Raw genomic sequence first — 17,181 nt, forward strand, 5'->3', positions numbered from 1 at the left:
AGAAAGTAAAAGTAGTTCTTTGGAGGATGTTTCTACCAGCTATTTTTGTGTAAAACAAACCGAACCTCATTATATATTATTGTAATAATATAAAATAGTACATGAGAATACAAATGTTATTCCAATCTAAATTTTAATTCTAATGAATGCTCTCAGCTTGAATCTGTTATGTAGGACACAATCTGTGAAAGGGAATTTAAACACAGCTCTATTCTCTGTGTCCTTCATAGTAGAGGGTGACTGTGCCTCCACCTAAACACCAACATGAGGATACTCAGGGGTTACAGTGGGATTCAGAAGCTGGAGGAACCCTAAGATCAGCTGTAGTGGCTCTGCATGGGGAGAAGAATCACAGCTTTCTATTGTGAGCTGCAGTAAATGATGTTGGTGTGCAGGCTGTGATCAGCTGACCTGCTGCTGCTGCTGCTCTGAGGTTTACTGCTCTGTGTGGATGAACTGAACTCACAAAGATGTAACCCAGTATTTCACAGCTACCTGAGCTGATCTCCATCCCCTACACTGACAGCATACAGGCTGTAGAAATGTTGGATTCAGTGAATGAATCTCAGCATCAGCAGCTTTGATTCAGACTCATCTCTGCTGCACTGATGTAACCTGTAACTCTGACCATGAACACAAACACTGTGCTCCAGTCCAACACAGAGCTTTACTGTAAATACAGTACAACAAACTAACCTATTTATTAAACATTAAACTGCAGCATTTTCATAGAATCTTTGAATTACACAAAGTCAGCATACTTCAGTTTATTTTCCAGTCCTTACCTTTAAATCTAACCTCTCTTCTTCCTCTCCTGTCCCCTTTCTCCATCTCTGAGTGAACTTCTCTCTCTTTGCTCTCCCTGAAATACAGCAGCTCTTCTTTTGGCTAGCAGACACACTGTGTGACAAACTGCACACACTTTGTGTGTTTGCTGATATTTGTTGAGCATTTAGAAACGTTGCATTTACCTGCCACTAGGGGTGGGACTCGATTAAAAAAATTAATCGAATTAATTACAAGCTTTGTAATTAATTAATCGAAATTAATCGCATTTTAATCGCATTTCAATATTTGACATGATAAATATTAATTTAAGTTTAGTTGATGAATGAATCAATATACATAAGCTTAAACTTCAAAATTTTGTTTATTTTCCCACCAGTCTACTACACAGACCAGCAAAAGGTGGAAGTGCTCCTGTGATAAGCAAACTCCTAAAATTAAAGTTAAGCATCATAACTGGATAGTTTTATTCAACATTAATGTCTCACTTAATATAGTTGAAAATTAATCATTCTCTCAGCTGTATTCCTTGATGTTGAAATGTGTTATGCTTGTTTTAACAGCTTATTTTGAATTAAAGACTTAAAATTAAACCACAAAAAGGAGAAAAAGTTCGTTCTCCGTTTAACAGCTGCTTTACACAGCTGTGCTTCGCACTCACGGTTGCTAGGCGACATGAGCTACGCAGAGGTGACGGCAGCTGATATGAAGGCTAGCTGCTCACTTCCGGCCTTTGCAGTCTTCGTGGGCTACGAAAGACGTGGGCGGGTCCTTCGCAGGATGCGGCCCCTAATTTGGACATTGTGCGTCGATATAATCTGTATGCCGGGAACTCGCGCACTGAGAAACGTTCCACGGTGCAAAGTGCGATTAAAATGCGTTAAATTTTTTAACGCGTTAATTTCCCCGTAATTAATTAATCGAAATTAACGCGTTAAAGTCCCACCCCTACCTGCCACACGTTACTCCCTTTATGTTCGCTCCTCTTCAGTAGCGCTAGCTAAGCTGTTTATGTGCCGCAGCGCAACTTACGGACTCGGTCCGGCCCGATTATAGCGCTATAAATGATACATTAATTATATGGGTTTGCGTATTTAATCCCTTTGTACGAGATAAGCCCCGGTGATGGAGGATACGCAGTACGATTGTCTCTTATATGTTATTATTCCTCCATTTAGGCTCAGATCGTTTTATGTTTGAAGGCGCACTGACCGGAAATGCAAACTTCTCTCTGACGTTAAAAAGTAACGAGTCTGTTTGAAAATGTAAGAAGTAGAAAGTACAGATACTTGCGTAAAAATGTAGGGAATAAAAGTAAAAAGTAGTCAGAAAAATAAATACTTAAGTAAAGTACAGATACCTGAAAAATCTACTTAAGTACAGTAACGAAGTATTTGTACTTCGTTACTTCCCACCTCTGTATATATATATATATATATATATATATATATATACACACATATATATATATATACACACACACATCAGTGTACGGTTTTTCTTTTTATCGCTTCTTCTTTAATCACTTAACTACTCTGCCACCACTTATTTAGCAGCTTTGCTACCCCTGCACAATATCTGCTTGTTATTTTTGGTTTCAACATATGATTATCCACCTGAAAAGTTGCATAGTAGTCACCTTGGAGGGAGGATGTGCAAGGAGCAAGTCTGTCAAGGCTGCACTTACCTGTGATGCTATTGGCCATAATATACCACTTTCACAATGAGGGTACTGGACTAGGATTTTGATTCACACCACAGCCTTTCCCTAACCTTAACCAAAGTCCTTTTATTGTCTAATCACAGGTTGGAGTCTGGAGTGTGGTGTGGCAACACACGACATGGTTTTCTTGCTTACAGTTTGGCATATCACAGCAGAAAACACACAGGTGCACTTATAATACTGAAAATGCTGTCTTTCTAATTAGATGAGGTCATTCCAGAATCTCATATAGTACAGAATGGTTCACTGTCATGGCTTAGTTGGAGCAATATGAATGAAATTTCCTCTGTTTTCATGCTATCAAAAGTCAAAATAAAAGCTGTGAAAAATTATCTGTTGGTACGGTTTGTATGTCTACCAACAATTCCACCCACCTGCGGGTAACCATTGCAGTTCATAAATGTGGCAGCCGGCCAATCGATTACCTCTTGAACATCACAGGCAGCAATGAATTTACACCGCAGTTTAGTAATAGATAAATAAAATGTAAAAGAGACAGGGTAGGTTAAGGGATCAGAGGCATTGGTAGAAAAATAGAGAATAAGTTAAGATATATCATTCACAAAAGAAATACAGTACTTTTGTGTGTAAGATAGTTATGAAATAACAGATCAGTGATGGATGATTGGTACTATATGATATCTTTTAATATTTACGGTCAATAGAGTATGCAGAGAAATGATCACCCTCAATAAACCAACCAACCAACCAATAATAAAGTCTCTATAGTTTTTAACTATACAGACTTTTCAAACATAATTTGAGTCAGAGACTCAAATACCAGTCATACCCATGAGCCTATGTTAGTAATTTGGAGTCATTTCTGAATCACTTCTATTCTGAATGTCTCCCTGCCCAATCCTGAAAGACTGGAAGGCATCACGAAAATTTTGTGAACCAAAGCAGTACAACAATGGATCCAGGCAGCTGTTCACTCCCGCTAAAATCCAGGTTGTGTAGTATGCTGTTTCAATCTGCAAGAGAACATGGCATTGTTGAGGGTAATATTTTTTTAATATGACTCCTAGAGTTCGTACCACATTCAGAGGCAGGAAGCACAATCCGAATATGACCAAACACACACCTATCATCCTCTGAGATTTCACTTTGACTCTCAGACCTTTAGCTGTGCTAATGTTGAGGCGAGTTAAGGTGTTTGCTAGACGGCCATAGCACACAGCAGACACAAAGAAAGGGAGTAAAAACCCAAAGACAAACAGGATAAAATTAATGACAAAGTAGGATTCTGTCAGTTTGGTCTGATGAATGGAGAGACATTGACTGTTACTCCCCTCTTTAGTGGTAGGAAGAGTGAAAGCAAAGATCAGAGACTGGGTCAGTAGCACAGACCAAACTCCAACACAGAGCTTTCTCACAAACTCTTTTCGTTTTATACAAGAGCTTCTGTTGAAGTGCACAACAGCTGCATACCGATGGATGCTGATGAGAGTGAGGAAAATGGTGCTGCCATAGAAATGTGAACTCAGTAGAGCAATCTTGACTTGACACAGGAACTGACCAAAGGGCCAGTTGTTACCCATAGCAAAGTACACTGCCATCATGGGAGTGACAGGCGTGGCAATGGCATCACTAAGGGCTAGGTGGAACTGTAGCATGGTTCCAGACGTCCAGCAGGACAACCGGCAGCAGAAGACCCAGAGGCTGAAGGTGTTTAGGAGGAAGCCAATGAAGAAGACCAGGCAAAGCAGGATAGTGATAGACACATGTTGGCTCTCTGCCAGACAAAGGCCAGAAGCATTGCTGCTATTCCCAAGCTGAGAAGGAACCTCCCCAGACATCTTCTAGTTTCATAGACCTGTGGGAAAATAACATGATTGGCTTTCAGTCACATGGCAGCTTTTGGGACTGAAAAATTAAACCAGCAGGAAGTCACTTGCACTAATTTGCATATACAGTGGCTTGCAAAAGTATTCATACAACTTGAACTTTTCCATATTTTGTCACATTACAACCATACATAAATATATTTCGCTGGAATTTAATGTGAAAGACCAACACAAAGTGGTATACCATTGTGAAGTGGAAAGAAAATTATACATGATTCAAAACATTTTTTACAAATGAAAAAACTGAAAAGTGCGGTGTGCAAAAGTATTCAGCCCCCTTTTCTCTGAGTGCAACCAATTGCATTCAGAAGTTGCCTGATGACTGTTAATGACTAAAAAGAGTCCACCTGTGTGTAATCTAATCTCAGTATAAAATACAGCTGCTCCGTGATGACCTCAGAGGTTGTTTAAGAGAATATTGAGGAGTAAATGTGGCACCTGGGTGTAGATAGAGGTAGAGAAATAGATGCCCCCCCATTTAATTTTTACTCTATAAAAAGGACACATTTGCTTGGGACAAATACTATTGCTCTTTTTGTTACTGTCAAATCATCTAAATGTGTGTTTTGGGTTGATATGTAGTTCCGCCAGCAGGGGGTGCTTGGTGCCTAACGCATTAGCAGCTGACGGCCAGAAGAAGAAGGCTAGTCAGTTGTAATGGCAGACTTTACAGCGAGTGCGCTCCGAGAGTAAACCTTTCTCTGTATTTCCACAGGTAAGCTGGTTGTAAACAACACTTAAATGATAGACAACAGTAGCAATAGATCATAAATGCCCAGTAGTGTCAAAGAGATCGAGCTAAAGAGTAGATCTTAAGGTTTGTGTCTGGTAGGATCAAATCGCCACACTGTTATTGTAGAATGGCGGATGCGCGTCCGTGGCGACCGCGGCGATTAATCAGACGAGTGTTTGTTTGTGAAAGCTAAAATGATGAGAGTAAACTGTCAAAGGAAGCAGATGTCTAGCACAGAAGCACGAGTGGCTGGCGAAGAGTATATTGGACAGATGTCTGGAAAAAAATAAATATGTTGCACGGGATCTGACTAGGCCCATCATTTCCGTCTGTGCTACATATTTTGGCGAGCCAGCCAGGAGGTGGCGCTAGTGAGTCACAACACCACCAGCCGCCCCTCCTTCCCAAGAGACGAACCTCCCTCAATCAGTCAAAGATGGAAAAGGTGCAACCTCTGCGAGACCAAGTGAGTGCAGCTTTGTGGCAGCTGGAGAGAGAGCCTCTCGTGGACGTCTGCAGGCGATTGAAATGTTCCGGCTTAGACAGCGGAGGCCTTCCCAGCCAAACCAAGAGGACACTCATCAAGATGGCAGAAGGCGTGTTTGATGAGATTGAGGAAGCTCAAGAAGTGGATGAAGTGGAACAGTTCTACACAGACATAGCCACATACATCCAGAGTTTAAGTGGAAATGAGTGTCAGTCATCTGAGAAACCCCTGTCAGAGGAGTCTGTGCCAAAGAAAGACCCTGAGAATGTCAGGTTGTGCGCCACTCCACTGAAGACTACAGATTCTCCACCCAAAACCCAGCCAGAGCCAACACGAACTCTGCAAGAGGTAACCTTGAGGAGGGAGTTTAAAATCTGTGGGCAGATTGGAGAGCAGGGACAGAGGGATAAATTATCCTATCTCAGCTTAGTCCGCCAAATTGAAATGGGGGTTGAGAGAGGACACTCAGAGGCTGAAGTAGTTGAAGCAGTAATCAGGGCTATTACCCCAGGAATGCCTCTAAGAGATATGCTGGAGATAAAGCGTGGGCTGACCCTCAGTAAAATGCTCACTATATTAAAGGGTCACTACAAGGTAGACAGTCCCACAGAACTTTACCATCAGCTCCTCAACATCTCCCAAGAGCCCAGAGAAACTGCCCTAAATTTTGTATTTCGTGCCATTGAGCTAAAAGATAAACTGTTATGGAAGGTAGCAAACGAAGAGACTGATGAACTGTACAGCAGAGCCACCATCCAGCGCAAGTTTCTACGTTCTATTGAAACCGGGTTGCTCAGTGATTCAATAAAGTATCAGTTACTTCCTCTTCTTCACAACATAAGCATAACAGATGAAGAACTGATAGAGAGAGTCAACGAAGCTTCAAAGTTGGAAGGTGAAAGACTTGAGAAACGTAAAAGGTCAACTGCAGCCAAGATTCCCAAGGTGCAAGAGCTCCAAACAGAATGCCAGGTCACTCCGACGTCCACTCAGAGCTCCACCGTGTCCAAAGATTCTCTTACTGCAGTGGCTGTGAAGACAGTTAAAGGGAAAGAGACTAAGTCGGACAGCCCGAACACACAGCAGATTATAGAAGAGCTGCGCAAAGAAATGAAACAGATGTTTGCGGCTGCTCTGGAAACCAGTTCACGCCCTATGCAACCAAAACAGCGAGAGAGAGGCTGTAGAAAGTGCAGAGAAGAAGGAAAAGGAGAAAACTGTTCGCACTGTTTCAAATGTGGGCGAGAGGGCCACTACTCTCGTGGATGCCGAACACCAAGACAGCCGTCGGGAAACGGAGAGGGACTGCTGAGATGGGACCATCAGTAGTCCAAAACCACGTGTCCCAAAACAAACAGTCGAGACCAGCACCAGCCCCGAAGGAGACACCTAGTGCCTCATCAGCAGTAACTGAAGTTCACTACCTTCCCCCCCGACGTCAGTCACGTTTGGTGAGTCTGGTAGGAAGAAGATGCATGGTGAACTGTTTCATGGACAATCATTCAGTCAAAGCATTGTGGGATACAGGTGCACAGTCCAGCATAGTGAATGACACCTGGCGGCGAAACAATCTTCCCCACACAGTTATTCGGCCCATTTCAGAACTGTTAGAGGATGAGACGCTGACAGTTTTTGCCGCTAATGACACGCCCATCCCCTACATTGGCTGGATAGAAGTCAATTTCAGACTAGATAATGACTCTTCCCAAGTAAATAATCTACAAGTCCCGATATTAGTATCAAGTGACCCAGCTGTAGCCAGTGACCCCATCATTGGCTATAATGTTATAGAGGCTATTGTCAACAAGAAAGATGGAAGTACAAAAGATGGAAGGAAACAGCTTGCACACAAAGTGAGTAAAGCCTTTGAAATAACTGTGAAAACGGCACACAACATGGTCAAGCTGGTACAGAACAGCAGCAAAGATTCAGAGACTGGTGTGGTATGTACAGGAGTCAAGAGAGTGCCCTTACCAGCTAACCAAGTCACAGTAGTCTACCTGCGGGCACATGTTAGTCCACAAGCCAGAGGTCAACACATGCTCTTCTCACCAGATATGCCAGACCCACCACCCGAGGGCATAATTTATCATGAGGTACTTCTACAAATCCCAGAGAGAAAAGTGCCATATGTGCCCATCCCAGTGACTAACACAACAAGCCACACCACCTACTTGGAGAGCCGTAAGGTGATTGGACACCTCGAGCCAGTTAAGACAGTCTATGCAGCAACCGTGGAGACAAAGGTAAATGAACTGACACAAGAACCCGAAAGCAGTGCAGCGCTCAAGTCACCTGAGCCAGAGAACGTGTATGGAAACAGGCCAGAGTCATGGGACCCACCTGTTGATCTCCAGCACCTAAGTCCAGGTCAGCAGGCAGCGGTAAGAGAGGTGCTGAGAGAGGAATGTGAGGCTTTTGCATTTGATAGCGATGATGTGGGCCAGATACCATCTCTGAGGATGCACATCACCCTCCATGATCCAAGCCCAGTGCAAAAGACCTACATGTCTGTCCCAAAGCCCCTGCACAAAGAGGTGAAGGAGTATTTGCAAGACCTGCTTAACAAAGGCTGGATCACACCATCACGATCCCCCTACTCATCACCTGTGGTGTGTGTCCGGAAAAAGGATGGTAGTCTCCGCCTCTGCTGTGACTTCAGAGAGCTCAATCGCAAGTCAGTTCCAGACTGCCACCCGATACCCAGGATTCAGGACATGTTGGATGCGCTGGGTGGGAGCTCATGGTTCTCAGTTTTGGACCAAGGAAAGGCGTACCACCAGGGTTTCCTGGATGAGGAAAGCCGCCCGTTGACAGCCTTCATCACACCCTGGGGGCTTTATGAATGGGTGCGCATCCCTTTTGGGCTGAGCTCCGCACCTGCAGAGTTCCAGAGGAGCATGGAACATTGTTTGGCTGGCCTCAGAGACACTATCTGCCTCCCATACCTGGACGACAATCTTGTGCACAGCGATAGTTTCGAGAACCACCTAGAGCACATCCGCCTTGTCCTCCAGCGGTACAAGGAGCATGGTGTTAAGTTGACCCCGAAGAAGTGTGAACTGTTTAAGTCAAGTGTAAAGTTTCTGGGTCGGTTGGTAACAGGAGAAGGCTATACCATGGACCCAGCGGAGTTGGCTCCAGTAAGGGCTCTAAAGGAGAAGACACCTGCCACTGTTGGAGAAGTACGTCAGATGCTTGGTTTTCTGTCTTATTATAGACCCTTCATCCCCAACTTCTCTCGTGTGGCCCAGCCACTGTACAGCCTGCTTAGTCCGCCAGCCCCTGAAACCAACTCTACAGCCTCACCAGCAGATAAGCACAAAGGAGGAGAGAAGAAAAATAGAGGCCACTTACCTTCACGCACACCTGTCCAGTGGACCAGCTCCCACCAGGAAATACTGAGTCAGCTTGTAGACGCTCTTACACGGCCTCCTGTCCTCGGATACCCTGATTTCACCCAGCCCTTCGTGTTACACTGTGATGCTTCACAAGTTGGTTTGGGTGCTGTGTTATACCAGCGACAGGAAGGAAAAATGAGAGTGATAGGCTATGGCTCCCGCACCCTAAGTCCAGCAGAGAAAAAGTACCACCTGCACTCTGGCAAATTGGAGTTTTTGGCGCTGAAGTGGGCCATTTGTGAACGTTTCCGGGATTACTTGTATCATGCCCCATCCTTTGTGGTATACACAGACAACAACCCGCTGACGTATGTGCTCACTACTGCAAAACTCAATGCCACAGGCCACAGATGGGTTGCAGAGTTGGCTGTTTATAACTTCACCATACGTTATCGTCCAGGCAAGACCAACACCGATGCAGATGGGCTGTCGCGGATGCCGCTGGACATAGACGACTACATGAGTCACTGCACAGTGGAGGTCAGTCAAGAAGTATTAAGTGCATCCATAGAAGTGGTGGCAATAGAAAAGAACGACCCCTGCCAAGGCATTGGAGTCGTCCAGGCCAGTGCTCTTGAGCTGGTAAAAGACCAGAACAGCAATCAGCCTTTTACCCCAGAACAGATCCGCAGAGCACAACAGGAAGATGAAGTCCTGGCAAGAGTCCTCTGGTACAAGTCCCAGAACCAAAGACCGAGGAGAATTGAGGTGAAAGCAGAACCACCTGCTGTAGCTACACTACTTAAGCAGTGGTTAAAGCTTCAGGTAGACCGAGATGGCATTCTGCGCCGGTATACTTCTCGTCGAGAGCAGTTGCTGATCCCCAAATCTTATCGTCCATTGGTCTTTAAGGAACTGCACCAAGAGATGGGCCACTTAGGAGTGGAAAGGACATTAGACCTCATTCGAGAAAGGTTCTACTGGCCTCAGATGAGTAAAGACGTGGAACACTTTGTCACCAAAGAATGCGAATGCCTCAAGAAGAAGAAGCCGAGTAAGCAGACCCGTGCACCTCTGACACCGATCCATACTACCTACCCATTCCAGCTTGTGTCTATAGACTTCCTGCACCTGGAAAAGTGCAAGAACGGATATGAGTACATATTGGTCATCATGGATCACTTCACGAGGTTTGCCCAGGCTTATGCTACAAAGAACAAGGCAGCTAAAACAGTCGCTGACAAGCTCTTCAACGACTTTGCGCTCAAGTTTGGTTTCCCAACCAAATTGCATCACGACTTGGGCAAAGAGTTTGACAACAAGCTGATGGCAAGGTTAAAGGAACTGTCTGGCATCCAGGGCTCACACACGACACCCTACCATCCACAGGGTAACGGTCAAGTGGAAAGATTCAACCGAACCCTATTGTCCATGCTACGTACCCTGGAGGACAAGGAAAAAGATGATTGGAAAGAGTCGCTAGCGAAAGTTGTACATGCGTACAATTGTACAAAGAGCGAGGCAACAGGCTACGCACCCTATCACCTGATCTTCGGACGTTCACCACGCTTGCCCATTGATCTGCTGTTTAGTCTAAAGAAGGATGAAAGTCATCTTGATTATGATGACTATGTGGACTGCTGGAAGAAGAGAATGCAGGAGGCATATGCAATTGCTGCCAGGACTGCTAATAAAGAGGCAGCTCGAGGAAAGGCCTATTATGACAAGAAAGTTCAAGGGAGAGATCTTCAACCCGGTGATAGAGTGCTCCTCCGGAACCTCACTCCTAGGGGTGGCCCAGGGAAGATCCAGTCCTACTGGGAGAACCACGTCTACAAAGTGAAGGAGAGGAAAGCTGATGACAATCCTGTCTACCAGATCAGTCCTGAAAACGGTAAAGGAAGAGATAAGGTAGTGCACAGGAACCTCCTGCTCCTGTGTGACTTCCTTCCCCTTGAAACAACGCCAGCGAAGACTGTTCATCTGCAGAGAGACTCTCAGACTGTTACAAGGAGAAGGTCACCACCAGCACATGGACCACAGCAGCAGCCAGAGGACAGCGACACTTCAGATGACGACTACAGTGGTACCTATCAGGGGTACCTCAGACCCGCTCCAGGGAGAACACAGAGGCACACTTCACTAAACCCCTTGGTGGAACCCTTCCAGCCTCAACGAAGTCATCAGGAAACAGCAGAGTTGCCACCGCAGAGTGACAAGGATGTATCCCTGCAGGTCGGAGTCCCTCAACAAAGTCGTCAGGAAGCAGAGGAGTTGCCACTGCAGAGTGACAAGGATGCATCCATGCAGATCGGAGTCCCTGAACCTGACCTTGACAGGTTGGGGAGTGGTGAGTCAGAGACAGATGTTCCAGCTGGAGTTGGAGGTGAGACAGAGACTGTAAGACAGCGGCCTCACCGGTCAAGACAACAGCCAACGATGCTGAGTTATGACACGTTAGGTCAGCCGACTTTGGTTCAAAGACACTGTAAGATAATTAAGACTCAGGCTATTGAGACAAGGGCCTTTTGGAGACCCTGGGCTGTTGGACTGTGTTAAAGACACTATTGACTTTGTGATTTGAACTGAAATGTCAGGAGACATTTAATTTTGTGGGGGAGAGTGTGGCACCTGGGTGTAGATAGAGGTAGAGAAATAGATGCCCCCCCATTTAATTTTTACTCTATAAAAAGGACACATTTGCTTGGGACAAATACTATTGCTCTTTTTGTTACTGTCAAATCATCTAAATGTGTGTTTTGGGTTGATATGTAGTTCCGCCAGCAGGGGGTGCTTGGTGCCTAACGCATTAGCAGCTGACGGCCAGAAGAAGAAGGCTAGTCAGTTGTAATGGCAGACTTTACAGCGAGTGCGCTCCGAGAGTAAACCTTTCTCTGTATTTCCACAGGTAAGCTGGTTGTAAACAACACTTAAATGATAGACAACAGTAGCAATAGATCATAAATGCCCAGTAGTGTCAAAGAGATCGAGCTAAAGAGTAGATCTTAAGGTTTGTGTCTGGTAGGATCAAATCGCCACACTGTTATTGTAGAATGGCGGATGCGCGTCCGTGGCGACCGCGGCGATTAATCAGACGAGTGTTTGTTTGTGAAAGCTAAAATGATGAGAGTAAACTGTCAAAGGAAGCAGATGTCTAGCACAGAAGCACGAGTGGCTGGCGAAGAGTATATTGGACAGATGTCTGGAAAAAAATAAATATGTTGCACGGGATCTGACTAGGCCCATCATTTCCGTCTGTGCTACATAAACAGCATCCTGAAGTCCAAAGAACACACCAGACAGGTCAGGAATAAGGTTGTGGAGAAGTTTAAAGCAGGCTTAGGCTATAAAAAGATTTACCAAGCTTTGAACATCTCACGGAGCACTGTTCAATCCATCATCCAGACATGGAAAGAGTATGGCACAACTGTAAACCTACCAAGACACGGTCATCCACCTAAACTTACAGGCCGAACAAAGAGAGCATTGATCAGAGATGCAGCCAAGAGGCCCATGGTGACTCTGGACGAAATGCAGAGATCCACAGCTCAGGTGGGGGAATCTGTCCACAGGACAACTATCAGTCATGCACTGCACAAATGTGGTCTTTATTGAAGAGTGGCAAGAAGAAAACCATTGTTAAAAGAAAACTATAAAAAGTCCCGTTTGCAATTTGCCAGAAGCCATGTTGGGACACAGCAAACATGTGGAACAAGTTGCTTTGGTCAGATGAGACCAAAATTGAACTTTTTGGCCAAAATGCAAAATGCTATGTGTGGCAGAGAATTAACACTGCATATTACTCTGAACACACCATCCCCACTGTCAAATATGGTGGTGGCAGCATCATGCTCTGGGGCTGCTTCTCTTCAGCAGGGACAGGGAAGTTGGTCAGACTTGATGGGAAGATGGATGGAGCCAAATACAGGACAATCTTGGAAGAAAACCTGTTGGAGTCTACAAAAGACTTGAGACTGGGGCGGAGGTTCACCTTCCAGCAGGACAACAACCCTAAACATAAAGCCAGGGCTACAATGGAATGGTTTAAAACAAAACATATTCATGTGTTAGAATGGCCCAGTCAAAGTCCAGACCTAAACCCAATCGAGAATTTGTGGCAAGATCTGAAAACTGCTGTTCACAAATGCTCTCCATCTAATCTGACTGAGCTTGAGCTGTTTTGCAAAGAAGAATGGGCAAAAATTTCAGTCACTAGATGTGCAAAGCTGGTGGAGACATACCCTAAAAGACTTGCAGCTGTAAAAGGTGGTTCCTCAAAGTATTGACTCAGCGGGTTGAATACTTTTGCACACCACACTTTTCAGTTTTTTATTTGTAAAAAATTTTTTGAATCATGTATAATTTTCGTTCCACTTCACAATTGTATACCACTTTGTGTTGGTCTTTCACATTAAATTCCAGTGAAATATATTTGTTTGTGGTTATAATGTGACAAAATATGGAAAAGTTTAAGGGGTATGAATACTTTTGCAAGGATCTGTATCTGCGTATTGTACACATACAGTTTATGAATGCTGATGGCTAATCTATCAGATAACCATAGAATTCCACTGGAGAACATCTCATATATTGAAGAGTTCCTACCCTCACTGGGTGATTGTGAGATTGTCCAGAAATTTTATGAGTTCACATTTTTTCTGCTGGCATAGTTTTTTGTTATTTGTTTTGGTGTTTTTTTTAAACCATGTTTTAATAGAATGGGTTGAAGTAGTTAATTATCTGAATTTGTTTCAAAAGTGTTTCAGTTGTGGTAAAATATCTTTTTTTTCCAGCTGTTCCTTATGCAAATGGGAGTTTGCTTTCTTCTTTAACCATGCTTCTTATGCCTTGTCATTTTTGTAAATAGGTGCCACCAAAATAGTGTGTGCTGTGGTAAATCCTTCATCAGCAAGCATTATGCAGAGGAAGTATTAGCTTTACAGTAAAAATAAACAAACAAAAAACAAAACCTAAAAGATGTGTTTGGAAGGAGGTCTGAATATATGCTTTAGCCATTTAGATCCATGCACTTCTCTTTACCTAGTAGGATCAACTTGTTGTTGGTTCCACTAGGTTGGGGCTGAAGTCATTTGACATGGCAGTCTTTTGTGTTGGTGGTGGTGGTGGTGAGAGCACCACCACTTGGGTCTTCTTTGGTCTTCCTTGGCAGAAGTATCTAATGTGAAAGTTGTGTCTGTTTGTTTGAAGGATTAGTGACAGATGAGTCATTAAATTTTTAAGTTGATACAAATCAAAGATTCTTTACCAGTGTTACAAATGTATACTACATTGAAAAAAATATACATAAAAATTGACACACTGTCTCCTGCTGCAGCAGGATAATTAACTCAAATACACAAACCAGGGGGTGAAACGTGTATTTGAAGAATAGAGTGCTGTTTATTCTTGGTGAGTGTAAAATGCTGGGAATCATCACCATAAGAAATGTGTTCTCATTTAAGCCTTTTAAGCAGTCTTTTAAAGATATTCCTCATCCTTTGAGAGCAGCACTATCTGTTGATAGGAGTTTGGATTGGCATCTTCTGTTCTTTTTTTTTAATCAAATTCTGTATCTGTGATTAAGTTACTTTTCTATCTCTCACTAAAGAAAGCTTGATGTGTTGATCTTCTGATTGTGAGCTCACCTTTGGTGTACCTGATCCTGCATTTGATACAACTAATTCAGTTGCTACAAAGAGTTTTACAGCTTCATATATTTTCCTCTTACCAACCTTCAGTCTAACCGCGATTTGACTTTGAGAAAGCTCTTTTTTGTTCATATGAACAATTTGACTTTTGACACTTTGATGACATGTTTCCCACTTTAACTTTCACTTCCATATTAAAAAAATAAGAACGGAAGCATCTGAACACTGCTTAAATTAAAGGTTGCAACTCAAGGAAATGTGACCTCTGGTGAAGTGTCATTGTCAATTACACTAATGTACATGAGTCACACTGTGAGCAAATCCTGCTCACAGTGTGAAATATTTTTATTTTATTTTACAGTCAGAATTTCTTGATTTCTCAAAGCTGTTTTTAGTTCCAAATTTAAAATGCGAAAGGTTTTGAAGTAATTAACACCCATTGTAGCTGTATTTTTTGCCCATTATTTCTTTCTTTTTATAAACTGTATTATTTTTATTTTATGATACTCATAACTGCACATTCCTTTGGTCACAAGCATGCATGTATAAATTAGGGATACGCCGATCAGTATCGGTCCGATCCTGGCCTAAATTACTGGATCGGATATCGGAAAGAAATTAAAAATGCAATCCGATCCGATCCGATCCGACCCACATTAGCTGTATTACAGTTCCCCGTCGTCTTCTTCTTAGAGCTGCATTACCACCACCTACCGCAATGGAGTGGGGATCAGGAAATAACCCCCCTCAGTTCTCCGTCGCTGCGACGGATTCACTTTGACACTGAGTGGATGATCGCTGACATGTTTTCCCACGCCTCCACCGCTCTCTGCCCCCAGTTTTTCAACATAAACACTGATAACACAACAGCAGTAGTCAGCTGATTTACCTGCAGTCAGTCTGCACAAGCGCAAAGAGGCGGAGCCGGTGAGCTCAGATGGAGCGGCAGAAAGCTTTCCTCCCTGTAAACACCATTAAACCTTTACTGGGAAACAGCTGGATGTCCTTCAACAACCACCTGATCAATAAGTGAAGAAAAAAGAACTTAGCTGCTCCATCCACCCTGTTTGTTTCACACAGGGAAAAACTGCAGTACGGAAGTTAAAATATGCAGATGAACTGTTAATGTGAAAAAAAAAAAACAATTCTTATCCAGTTACTCCGGTAATTGATGGAATAATTGATAGAATACTCGATTACTAAATTAAGCAATAGTTGCAGCCCTACTGAAATTTGCAACATACCATAAGCCAATGCATCACCTTCTCACATAACAGGATTCAGGTGATAGAGAGATTGTTGTAAGTAAAGTTTATTTATTTAGTGCTTTTCACAGACAAAAAGTTACAAAGCACTGTACAGTAATTAAAAAACAAGATCAAAAAACCCCAGATGAAACACCATGTTAAAAACATATTAACATTACCATATTAAAAGAAAAAGAATAAAAATAAAGTCAACAGAAAGCCTGGTTAAACAGAAAAGTTTTCAACTGTTTTTTTAAGACACCACAGAGTCAGCTAAATGGAGTTGGAGTGGCACCACTGCCTGAAAAGCTCTGCCCCTCCCTGGTTCTTAGTCTTGTATGTGGGACAACTAAAAGATTTTGATTTTGCTGTGTGAGAGACTGTTGACTTATGTAAAATGTATCCAGGCATTTGAAATCAATTTTTTTTTTGTTTTGTTTTTTATAAAGATCGGATTTTTGATATCGGCAGATATCCAAATGTAAAATATTGGTATTGGTATCAGTGTCTGACCTAAAAAAGTGGTATCAAGCCATCCCTAGTATAAATAAGCCACATGCTTTCACAAACATACAAACAAATGTAAATAATATAAAAAAAAATATCTTCCAAACTTCTCTGATTTGTTAAGTCTTGTAGCTTCTTGTATTTGCAAAATAATTTTTAAATAGATCTTACCAGAGCTGCAGTCGATCTCAAATCAAATCTGAGTCCAGTAACACACTTCTTCTTTTTAGGGTTGTCTACATGTGGAATTGGCAGGGGTGGAGCTTTGCAGTGATAGACTTTTTTCTGTTTCAGCCACATGCTTCTTATCAGGTTTTTCAGTAAATCCATAGGTGATACTGGTATTTTATAAATGATAACATTTCTTCATGTGGACAAGAAATTTCAAAGCATTTAAAAACTTAACCACCAAAACAACAAAAAATGTCCAAGAATTTTTTTTTGTTTCTGCTTTTCATGTTAAACTATTAAGCAATTGCAACAGAAACACTTAGAATTTTACAGTTTTTTTAATTCATGTAATCCACATTTTCATCAGAATGCATTTCAAATCTGCACCAAAGTGCCTGTGACTGCTGAGAGAAACTAGAAAATGCTGGAACTTTTCCCCCAATGGGTCCTCAGTCTTTGTTGTGATAATTTTTTTTCAGGTGCAAAAATGTTTGTCCCTCTAGTTTTTCCACTTTTTTGTTCATTCGCTCACATCCTAGTTTCAGCAATCACCCTCCAGAAATTTGGTGATCTTTGTGAGTCCTATATATTTATGAAGTCCTTTATATTGTTACTGTGATTATTATTCATATGATGATGATGATGATTGTTCTCTCACTGATAAACTCAAAAACTGCAGCAAAAAGTAGCC

The 17,181-nt window shown here is 42.7% G+C and overlaps 1 protein-coding gene across 1 annotated transcript; it reads right to left on the reverse strand.

Annotated features, from left to right (window-relative positions):
* Positions 1–3,312: 3,312 nt before the first annotated feature.
* LOC115776218 (P2Y purinoceptor 2-like) lies at positions 3,313–16,549 on the reverse strand. The gene is made up of 3 exons (XM_030723828.1): positions 16,491–16,549; positions 15,455–15,583; positions 3,313–4,325 (listed from the first exon to the last, which is right to left on the reverse strand). The coding sequence occupies exon 3, from the start codon at positions 4,306–4,308 to the stop codon at positions 3,313–3,315; it is 996 nt and encodes a 331-aa protein (XP_030579688.1). The 5' UTR covers positions 4,309–4,325; positions 15,455–15,583; positions 16,491–16,549.
* Positions 16,550–17,181: the final 632 nt, after the last annotated feature.

This window comes from Archocentrus centrarchus, unplaced genomic scaffold (genome assembly GCF_007364275.1).
Source record: "Archocentrus centrarchus isolate MPI-CPG fArcCen1 unplaced genomic scaffold, fArcCen1 scaffold_27_ctg1, whole genome shotgun sequence".
NCBI classification, from domain to species: domain Eukaryota; kingdom Metazoa; phylum Chordata; class Actinopteri; order Cichliformes; family Cichlidae; genus Archocentrus; species Archocentrus centrarchus.

What these genes read in the sequence shown, in the direction of transcription:
- LOC115776218 (XM_030723828.1), bottom strand. Translation starts at nt 4,308, where the DNA reads ATGTCTGGGGAGGTTCCTTCTCAGCTTGGGAATAGCAGCAATGCTTCT.